Source organism: Ornithorhynchus anatinus, chromosome 2 (assembly GCF_004115215.2).
Source record: "Ornithorhynchus anatinus isolate Pmale09 chromosome 2, mOrnAna1.pri.v4, whole genome shotgun sequence".
Lineage (NCBI taxonomy): Eukaryota > Metazoa > Chordata > Mammalia > Monotremata > Ornithorhynchidae > Ornithorhynchus > Ornithorhynchus anatinus.
This window is the reverse complement of record NC_041729.1, coordinates 45,096,454-45,107,228: the sequence shown is the minus strand read 5'-3', so window position 1 is coordinate 45,107,228 and position 10,775 is coordinate 45,096,454. Positions and strand designations below refer to the sequence as shown.

Here is a 10,775-nt window from a genome sequence, read left to right as displayed (position 1 = left end):
CTTCCCCTCTCTTCTCCTTCTTCCCTTCTCTCCTTCTTTCCTCCTCCTTCCCTCCCCTCTTCTTCCTCCCCCTACTTCCCTTCTCTCCTCCTTCTTTCCTCCTCCTCTTCCTTCCTTCCCCTCCTCCTCCCCCTATTTCCCTTCTCCTTCTTTCCTCCTCCTTCCCTCCCCTCCTTTTCCTCCCCCTACTTCCCTTCTCTCCTCCTTCTTCTTACCTCCTCTTCTTCCTTCCCTCCCCCATTTCCTTTCTCTCCTCCTCCTTCTCTCCCCTCCTTTTCCTCCCCCTATTTCCCTTCTCTCCTTCTTCTTTCCTCCTCCCCTTCCTTCCCTCCCCCCTTCCTTCCCTTCCCTCCCCCCTTCCTTCCCTTCCCTCCTCTTCTCCCCCTACTTCCCTTTTGTCCTCCTTCTTTCCTCCTCTTCCTTCCCTCCCCTCCTTTTCCTCCCCCTATTTCCCTTCTCTCCTTCTTTCCTCCTCCCCTTCCTTCCCTCCCCCCTTCCTTCCCTTCTCTCCTCTTCTCCCCCGACTTCCCTTCTGTCCTCCTTCTTTCCTCCTCTTCCTTCTCTCCCCTCCTCCTCTTCCTCCCCCTATTTCCCTTCACTCCTCCTTCTTTCCTCCTCCTTCCCTCCCCTCCTTTTCCTCCCCCGCCTTCCCTTCTCTCCTCCTTTCCTCCTCCTCTTCCTTCCCTCCCCTCCTCTTCCTCTTCCTCCCCCTCCCCTACTTCGCTTCTCTCCTCCTTCTTTCCTCCTCCCCTTCCTTCCCTCCCCTCCTCCTTTTCCTCCTCCTGTTTCCCTTCCCTCCTCCTTCTTTCTTCCTCCTCCTTTCCTCCCCCTACTTCCCTTCTCCTCCTCTCCTCCTCTTTCCCTCCTCTCCCTCCCCCTACTTCCCTTCTCTTCTCTTCCTTCCTCTTCCTCCTCTCCTTCCCTCCTTTCTTCTCCCCCCCCCCGCTTCCCTTATCTCCTCTTCCTTCCCTCTTCCTCCCCCTTCCCTCCTCCTCCTCCTTCCTTTCTCCTCCTTCCCTCTTCCTCTTCCTTTTTCCCTCCTCCTCTTCTTCTTTCCTCTTCCTCTCCTCCGTCTTAAGTAGGGCGATTAGGGATAGAAGTTGGCATTGAATCTAAATGGGCACTTATCAGGAGGCATGCCCACTTGTCAAGCAGGACTCTGAGGCAGAACTGCTTCATCTTAAACTTCTGGGAAGTAGGTGCTGACCTGCTCATCATCAAGGAAACCAGTCCTGCCCCTGCAGTCGTTTAAGGTAGTTAGGGAGTGAGGCTTACTATGCCAGGGTTATATCTTGAGTGTTTCTTAAATACAACTACTGTACGTTTTCCTGTAATTTGTCTTCTTCTAGAAAAAAAAAATCCCAGCCATATTGGCTCTACTGGCTCTCCATTTTCTTAACTATTGGCTACAGCCAGTATTTTCTTGATTAAATATTATTCATTCAATCGTATTTATTGAGTGCTTAATATTTATTGAGCGCTTACTGTGTGCACAGCACTGTACTAGGCTGTTCAAAAGTACAGTTCAGCAATAAAGAGAGACAATCTCTGTCCATACTGGGCTTACAGTCTAGAAGAGGGAGACAGACATCAAAACAAGCAGTCATCAATATAAATAGAATTATAGAAATATACACATCAAGACAACTAAACAGGGATCAATTTAAATAGACTTACAGATAAATCTATACATAAGTGCTGTGGGGTGGAGGGTAGAACAAAAGGAACGAGCTGAGGTGATGCGGAAGGGGGGGGAGCGGAGGAAAAGGGGAAAGGAGTTGAGGATAAGGGAGAGGAAAAGGAAAAGTCTGGGAAGGCCTCTTGGAGGAGATGAGCCTTCAGTAGGGTTCTGAAGGGGGGAAGAGTGATTCTTTGGAGGATTTAAGGAGGGAGGGCGTTCCGGGCCATTGGTAGGACATGGGCCAGGGGTCGATGGCAGGACAGGCGAGATCGAGGCACAGAGAGAAGGTTAGCACCAGAGGAGTGGAGTGTGTGGGCTGGGATGTAGAAGGAGAGAAGGGAGGTGAGGTAAGAAGGGGCAAGGTGATGGAGAGCTCTAGCATAAGACCTCTTTAGGAATAAAGGGAGTGATGAGCTTGATTTTTCATATCAGTACTGGGAAAGACTGAAGCAGGATATAAATATTTACTCCAAAATATCCTACAAGTCGGTGATCATTCGCCAGAGAAAGGAGTCTTTACAAATTTGCCTGAGGACTCAGGCTAGTTATTTCAGGATTCTCTTACTCTAGTCATTAATAATATCTAGGAGGAAAGCAAAGTTCTTTTTTCTAGATTTCCTGATAATTGATTGGATCTGCAGCCTCATCAGACTCAGCACTACCTTTTGGTTGCTTTTCTTTTACCTTAAATTATTTTACACTTGATATTTACTGCCACTATCCAGACTCCTCCGAGTCAACAATACTAGCTCCCTAATATTTAATTCCCCATATCTGACCCTAAATCCCTTCCATGCCAGTTGAGAAGTAATCAAACTCTTTCTGTTTTACTCCCAGCACCTATTGGCACAGAAAAATCATTATTACCACACATTAAAATCAGGGTCATATTTTCCTCTTGGTGAGAATCTAAACTGTGCTGGTATACTATTAGTACTAGTACTATTAGCCCCAGTATACTAATTTAATATAGTACACTCTTCCAAATCAGGAAAAATAATGGTTTCCTTCCAAAATACCGCTCTGAAATCTCTCCCAAAATGTAGAAATACAATGTATTCTCACCAGGCAGTTAACACCTGTGAATATTTTATACAGAAACAGATCAACTGAGAAGATAATGCCACATCTGTTTATTGTTGTATTGCACTCTCCTAAGCACTTAGTACAGTGGTTTGCACAGTTAAAAGCTCAGTAAACATGACTGAATAAATGAATGAATGAGTGAACAAAGCTAAGTCAACCAGAACTATGTAAAGTGAATGATATCACAATAGGTATATAGTATTTAGTCTAAGCTTTGACCATATTTTCATGTTGTCATGCCAGTTTATTGGAACCAGGTGAAGGGAGGGTTGAGAAAGGTTATCGAGCCTGAGGCAGGCCCCCTTGGTGAAATCATGCTGAACAGTAGCCCCCTTCACCATTTTTGGGTCTATGCCTCTGACCCAAGTCTCTCTTTAGTGAGTTCCCTGCCACCCGAATGGAGGTAAGGACAACCTGGGAAATGCCGTGGAGTTGTTAGCCTGAAACTCAAATTGTAGCTCCCAACTGAAAGTGATGCCACAGATCCAGAAGTGAGTATTGGTAACTCTCTCATATTGTACTCTCCCAAGTGCCTAGTACAGTGCTCTGCCCACAGTTAAGCATTAAGCAATATGATCTATTGATTGACTGATTGGAGTTCGTCCAGAGCAAAAGGCTCATAAGATGGTTTACTGGACCACTTTGGTGCAAACTCAGTGGTGAGGGGCAGGGGAGAGACGTGGTGCCAAACCCTCCCCTAATTCAGTCTCTTTCTTCCTGTAATGTAATGCAGTTCTTATAATAATATAATAATTGTGATATTTGTTAAGCACTTATTATGTGCTAGGCACTGTACTAAGCCCTAGGATTGATACAAATTTGTCGGGTTGGACACAGTCCCTGTCCCACATAGGGCTCACAGTCTTAATCCCTGTTTTACAGATGAGGTGACTGAGGCCCAGAGAAGTGAAGTGATTTGCCCAACTTCACACAGCAGACAAGTGGCGGAGCTGGGATTAGAACCCAAGTCCTTCTGACTCCTAGGCCCGTGCTCTATCCACTAGGCCACGCTGCTTCCCTAGAACCTCTTCTGCTGAAAACTCATAAAGAGTTGCTCTTCTTAACAAGAATTATATGTCTTTCAGGAGAAGGTGCTCTTAGATTGATGGGACTCTACTAAATGAGCAAAAGAAGATCTTCCAGGAGCCGTGTCTTGGAGACATATTTTCTCTGTTCTGTGTAGATATGCTCTTGTGTGATACTACTCACTTTTTTTTAAATATTTTCATTTCTACTTCAAAACCTTGGTCATTCACTAATAAAAGTATATTTTAATAGTAAAAGTGCATTAAGGTATTGTGTTATTCATAGGATGATTAAAAATGACTTACTGAGAAAGCCATGAGGGAGTGACTGGAGTTTTCTGCCCGATTTTTATTGGTTTTTTGTCATATATCAAATCTTGCTGAATCCCTGTCTCATGTTCAGTGTTTGAGAGAGAGAGAGGAGCCAGAAATTAACCTTGCAGTTAAAATTGTTTCAGTTTCCACATCTTATTGGGAAAGAACACGCCAGTGCAGCAAGAGATGATGAGATACTTGTTTTTATTGGAGGATATAAGGGGCCCTGCCGAGGTGCTCCACAGAATGCAGTAGGACCGTACACACTGTCTTGATAGGTAACTAGAGCAATGAGTAAGTAGCAGATGCTTTCCAAGAAAAAAAATAAATTAGGGGGAGAATGTGGAATTTCCCATTCAAAGATTGTGGATTCTTTTCTGCAGTTTGGTCCCTTTCTCTGTTTTCTCTGTGTCCAAGGACTTTAGGGCTTTAAGAGTGCACCATTTCTTGGAATTCTAGGACAGAAGAGGCAAGGCATGGGTCAGTAAAGAGTTCTGGAGAGGAAAGGAAACAATGAAAGCAAATTCTGAAAACATTCGCAGTGCTGGCCCAGAGGAGAAATGAAAGGAAGGACTAATGACTGGAAACAAAATTACTTATTTTGTTGTTGATGCCTCGTGAGTGGGGTAAAAGGCACAACCTGTCTAATTTAACAAGGATCCTTCAGGCTTGCAGGGATGAGACCCTATCTTTATGTGCTAGAATTTGTTACTTAGGCTATTGTTTTTCCCCTCTGATATTTCAGCATAAAAGAAAAGTGAGAGGAAACCTCCCTACTGTGTTTTCGAGTCTCAATTTGAGTCCAGTTATTTTTTAACTGAAAATCTGGCAGTAGCAGTATATAGCTGCAGAATCATCAGAGGCCTGTATATTTAGAAGCTTAGCTACAACCTTTCTTGATGTCTTTGGAAAGTTCTGCAAAGGATTAAGTTACAAAAGCAGATTTGAATGTTAAAAGTCTTGGGGGCTAGTTTTATCCAGAAATGGAGGCTATGGATGAGTATTGTTAAATTACAGGGAAATAGTTGTGTTTTTAATCCCATATTTTGTTTCTTTGCCCTCCACACCACTGGTGGACATTAAGCATCAAGTCTTTCAAAACACTTGGATGGAATTCAAAGACTTAGGTTCACAGGTGTGATTCTTAAGGTTTTTTTAAAGATTGCAAACTTTTTTTATTTTAAAGTTACCACCCTAGTATTGATTTATAGGTATCTCAAGTAGATTGTCATCTTTACAGTTGGCATCCAGATTTAGTGTTGACCTAATTTACATGATGATTATACATAATATAATCACATTTTTGAAGCGCTTATTATGTGCCAAACACTGTTCTAAGCACTGGGGAAGATACAAGGTAATCAGGTTGTCCCAGGTGAGGCTCACACTTTTAATCCCCATTTTACAGATAAAGTAACTGAGGCACAGAGAAGTTAAGTGACTTGCCCAAAGTCACATAGCTGACAAGCGGCGGAGCCAGGCTTAGAGCCCACAATCTCTGATACAGTCAGATCTTCCACATTGTATGTTTTTCATTATACATTTTGGATAGAGCACTGTTGGGGAACTAAGGGTACATTTTTCAGGAAACGTGTGCCTATTTGGGTAGAGAGCTGTGAAGAGCATATATGTCATCTCTCTTTCCTTTCGTGGTGAAATGCCAGTGGGAAACTACAATAGTTTACTTAACAATTGCATGGTGTGAGTGCTGTAATGTTAATTTTCTTTAACACGAGCTTCTACAAGAATGTAAACCCTGCATTATAAGAGAACTGTCTGTAATTGCTTTTTGAGATTAGTTTAGAGGTAGAGAGTCAAAAAATAATATAGGCAATAGAAAAATAAACACATCTGAAATGGTGTAAGTATATGTAATAACATTCTGTTCCCAATTAGCATTCTGCCTCTTCTTAAAAAATATAAGCTCTGTGTAATTTTTAAAAGCTTGCTGAAAACTGAAATTGCTTCAACTTTCATCAGAAATCTAAAGAGATCGAAACAAGCGATTGACTCTCAACTATGATGTTACCCATGTGGAATCAAAACTCCCTGCATTTTCTGAGCCAGCCCAGTCCTTTGCCAACAGGAGGCTATAAAATACGGTTCATCAGGGTGCAGTATCATTGCAATTCTGAATGCAGATCTGTTCTTACCATCGGCCCCAATTTTGCCGTCTCCATCATGATCTGCAGCAGCCATCAGGGACTTTGTTTCTGAGCTGGTCAGCACTCTAGCACCGCTTTCAAACTTCTGGAGGAAGAACCTAGAGGAGAATAAATTTTGCTAGTAATGGCCTCATTGCCCAACTAATTTGTCCCCTTCTATAAACCATTCATCTATGTGTAGTCCCTATGTGTAGTCTATGCTTGGGTCCCATTGTTTTACAGCATAGTGCTTCATTTCATAGTCATGGTACATTCATTCAGGTGAATGAGGAATAACAACTTCTTATTGATGTCTGTCTCTCCCTCTGGACAGTAAGCCGTTATGGGCAGGGAACACGTCTGCCAATTCTTTTGTAGTATAATAATAATAATAATGATAATTGTGGTGTTTGTTCAGGGCTATGTGCCAGGCACTATACTAAGTCCTGAAGTGGATATAAGCAAATCATGTTGGACACAGTCCAGGCTCCATATAGGGCTCACAGTCTTAATCCCCATTTGACAGATGAGGGAACTGAGGCCCAGAGAAGGGAAGTGACTTGCCCAAGGCCACACAGCAGACAAACGGCAGAATCTGAATTAGAACCCAGGCCTTTCTGATTTCCAGGCCCGTGCTCTATCCACTCTATCCACGTGTGCTATTCCAAGCCCTTAGTACAGTACTCTGCACATAGTAAGCACTCAATAAATACCGTTGATTGATTAATTGCTTGATTGCATCTCAGTTCAAACTAGGTTTTTCCTTTGGGGTCTTGTTTCTGCCAGCATTAAGACTACGTGAACACCCAGGACTGTGTCTTCCTCCAGCGTGACCCAGAGGCAATGAAAGTTTATTTGTTGGGAATTCAGTCAGAGGATAGCTCTTACTTGAGTTCATCTTCATCAAGGAATCCACTTTGATCATTGTCTATGAACCGGAAGATATCCTTCACCTGACTAGCACTCTTCTTGGCCAGGCCAGAGGTCTGGAAGAATTGTTTATGGTTGAAGGAATCTGGGTCTGAAAAATAGAAATGGAATTATCCCAAGAGTTGATCAAAGAGAGAGTTTTAAGAATGCTTTATACTTGCTATTGCGCACCAGTATGCTGAGAGTACAGACTGTTAAAAAAAAATGAGGAATTGATATTCTCAGCAATCATAAGGAGCTGGCAGGTGGCAGATATTGTTATATCACCATTTTTCACATTAGTTAAAACAGAGAAATTAGTGATCTGCAGAAGTCACACTGCTAGCCTGTGATAAAGCTAAAAGTTGAATATAGACTTTTAAACTCCTAGTTCAAAACTTTCCACTACATTAATGCAGCCTCCCACTTAAGTGCTCATGGCCTATAAACATTTGATCTCATGAATTTTCAGTGTCACTAATAAATAATTTTAAAGATGTTTTCCTTTTACCTTGGCACTCCTTCAGGGCAGCAGCAATATCTGCAGCACTAAGAACATCAGTGATGCTCATTTTCAACCTGTTCAAGATAGATATACAAGTACAAAGAAAGGTAAACACATTGCCTAATTTCCAGGTATTGTGTTGATTATTTATCATTGCCTAATTTCCAGGTATTGTGTTGATTATTTATCAGTGTTAAAGCATGAGGCATTTGTTACGCATTGGAATAGACTTTAGAAAAAGACCTTCGGTGATTAAACGAGACATCAGGCACCCTCCTCCCTTTGCATGAATCAAGAATATATTTTTTGGATTCTTTCCTAATAGCATATCCAAAAAGTCCTCTTTTTTTAAGGTATCTGAGATATCTTAGATATAAATTGATTAGGATGTTAAAGGTCTTCAGTAGCAAATTATCTGAAGGTGATTTGGGACCCAAGTTAATTGGATAATTATACGTTTCCACTTCACTTTGTGTAGGTAGATATAGAGAGAAGAAGTTTCTGTAACTACCAAAAAACAAACTTACAGTTGTTTAAGTCAAATTTATATTCATATTTTTGCAGTGCAAGAGTGTAAGAAACCAAACAGCTCCATATTTTTCCATTAATTTGATTAAGCTAATTTAAAGTGCAAATACAGCTAGACTATTCCTGATTTAAAACCCAGCGACCTTTTTAGATTCCCTATAGAAAACAAATGAACTCTAATCAGTTCTCTGAAATACATATATTTTAGTACAATACATTTCCAGAGAATAGAGAACCAGAAAGAAGAGACTTAGAGGAGTAACCCAATACAAAAAATTAAAGAATATTCTACTTAGCTACTAAAAGGAATAAATCCAATCATTTGTCAAGTCCATGGGAAGAAAATCTGAGTAAAGAAAGGGCTGGAACTTGGAGCAGTTGTTGCCTAGGAAAGAAGAGCCTGGAACTGAGGAGTTTAGCTTCTTGCTCACCGTTTTGGGCTTTCCCCAAGTTGATGCAGAAAAAAGGTGCCGGAGGAGGTAGAAAACAACTGCTTTGCACCAGGTTACTACCCTGCCTTATATAAGATTCAAAAAGTGACAATAACTAGTTCTTGGGTTACTTTTTCACTGATCAAATAGACCTAGCTCAAATTTCTTGCTTAACTAATAGACCTTTTTTTTCTATTTATGTCTCAAGGGAAAGTAGAAGGAAACAGCCATTATTTAAACAAACTTTAATTTAGGTTTCAACTCAACAAGCATAACCCTAAAGTTCTAAGGTGATAAAAGATGTTTGCAAATTGTAGTTCATCCACAAAATGTTCGCAGTTCACAGAAGACTCCAGCAGTGGGGAAAGAAGGTGTAGAAAGCTGATCTATTTGAACATCCTTGAGATCGCTGATTCTCTGAGGCTGATAAAAGGTCAGAGATGAATGAGACAAAGTGTGTAGCATCAGCCTAACAAAAAGGACAGTGAGGACTGTGGAAGACAGACATTTCGGTGATTTTTGCGCTATAAGTGTGATTTTCGCACCATTTCTTAAATTAGAGATCTTGAAAGGCCAATAGGAGAAGCCAAAAATCACAAATGGGAACTTGAAAACAACACAAGGAAGGGTGGGGAAAAAAGTTTTTTTTTATTTTTTTAAATTTTATTCCTGTATCCTAAGTGTTCAGGTTTAAAAAGGAAAAAAAGAAAAGGTTTTCTAAAATTGAAGCCACAATTTGAGAGAGGCCACAGTATGGATTGTCTAAGCTCAGTTCAGAAAGACATCACAGTTGTGCGATGTGACTTGAACACTATCCTTGACCAAGTTAAATTGTAAGTTAAATTATGAATTTGCTAGTTAAAACAATAGATCTACATACTTAGACGACTTTGTTTTTGTAAGAGGTAAATATGGATCTAAATAAAATTTAAAGAACTAGATAGGACAGTCCCCATAAGCATAATATAAACATTTGGTAGTCATGGATCTATTCACAATGGCGGTGACTGAATGGCCAATTGATTGTCAGTTGGTCACAAAGAAAGAAAATAATGCTCTTGGTCACTAATGATATGCTTGGAAGTGTTTGCCTCACATAAACCCAGTCTTATCAATGCAGGGTTTCCATGGGAACTTAGGCAAATTATCAGGAAGATTGCTGGAACATGCATGCCTTCTGTGACTTCTGCTTCCTAGCAGCATCATATCTAACATTAGTCTACATTTATAGTGAGTTGCCACATGCCGACCGGATGCTGTGACACAGTCATACTTACATAAAGGCCAAACCTCCGTAGGGCCAGGCCTATTTTGGGAAAGGAATTTTCTACTTGAAGATGTATTTTTTTTGACCTCAATCTGTGTGTTGCTAATATATCCTTTGGCTTCCAGCTCAAGTTAGTGGGAATTGCCCTGTACAGACAGAAAAGTCAGATGCATTGGGAGCTTCCTGCAACTTTCTGCCCTTCCCTCCCATGCCTCCCTCTGACATACACACATCAGGAACCCTGGTGGGGGGAGGGCAAATACCCCATCAGGACTGATGAAACCAAGGGCGAGAGGAGCCTCTCGATAGTCCTACTCCTGGATCAAGGTGGCTCCTATCCATGCCCCAGCAAAACTCTCTGGTCAAGGCCAGGGAAGGTTGGTCAAGGCCAGTGGGGACTGGGCAGTGTGGGATCATTCCCAGCCCTGAAAAGTACAGCTTCCTGGCAGCTCTGGGTCAAAGCCATCTTCAGAGCTGAACACATCCAGATCACCAATATCTGCTCTATATCTATATCTACATCCTTTGATATTGATACCATTATCAAAAGGTCAACTCTGCTGTGGCCTTTGTTATCTGGAAAATAGGGCATTTCTTTCCAGTGTCCTCAGGCAAAATGCACTGTAAACATTAGAGTAATTGAAGTTCCTGTGGCTTACAGAATATGGAATGAAATGAATGGGTTCAGTGACAGTTGCCGTTGAAGATGAGGTGCCTTGAAGTTAGAAATCTGTTAGTGAGACCAAAAGCGAGGGGAGTCCTGGCTACCAACTTGGTTACAAAAGCCTAAAAAAGATCGGAATTTCAGAATCAAGCCATTGTCACTGTATAGTGATACACCTGACATATAGAGTTACCGGTATGTGTTTATTTATAAATGAGAC

At 41.5% G+C, this 10,775-nt stretch overlaps 1 protein-coding gene and 1 long non-coding RNA gene across 4 annotated transcripts; one reads left to right on the top strand and one right to left on the bottom strand.

The window, feature by feature from the left end:
- The first annotated feature begins 1,026 nt into the window (after positions 1 to 1,026).
- LOC114809197 lies at positions 1,027 to 4,009 on the top strand. The gene is made up of 3 exons (XR_003756967.1): positions 1,027 to 1,253; positions 3,146 to 3,258; positions 3,853 to 4,009. It is a non-coding gene; the product is annotated as an uncharacterized LOC114809197 (long non-coding RNA).
- Positions 4,010 to 4,292: 283 nt separating this feature from the next.
- Positions 4,293 to 10,527, bottom strand: OCM (oncomodulin). Of its 3 annotated transcripts, XM_029058460.1 has the most exons (6): positions 10,430 to 10,527; positions 9,902 to 10,037; positions 7,672 to 7,739; positions 7,140 to 7,272; positions 6,261 to 6,370; positions 4,293 to 4,562 (listed from the first exon to the last, which is right to left on the bottom strand). In XM_029058460.1, coding segments are annotated over exons 2-6 (339 nt in total). In that variant the 5' UTR covers positions 9,904 to 10,037; positions 10,430 to 10,527; the 3' UTR covers positions 4,293 to 4,536. The 3 variants fall into 3 exon arrangements, with proteins under 3 accessions (XP_028914293.1, XP_039770783.1, XP_028914292.1); XM_039914849.1 differs by lacking the exons at positions 9,902 to 10,037; positions 10,430 to 10,527 and adding an exon at positions 8,625 to 8,651; XM_029058459.1 differs by lacking the exons at positions 9,902 to 10,037; positions 10,430 to 10,527 and having other exon boundaries at positions 7,672 to 7,937.
- Between the last annotated feature and the right edge of the window lie 248 nt (positions 10,528 to 10,775).

Excerpts from the sequence above, each read along its gene's own strand:
- OCM (XM_029058459.1), bottom strand. The coding sequence starts at position 7,819 with ATGATAAATAATCAACACAATACCTGGAAATTAGGCAATGTGTTTACC. Across the intron at positions 6,371-7,139 it reads CTTGATGAAGATGAACTCAA|GTTCTTCCTCCAGAAGTTTG; the intron begins GTAAGAGCTATC and ends ATTCTCCTCTAG. Across the intron at positions 4,563-6,260 it reads CGGCAAAATTGGGGCCGATG|AATTCCAAGAAATGGTGCAC; the intron begins GTAAGAACAGAT and ends CTTCTGTCCTAG.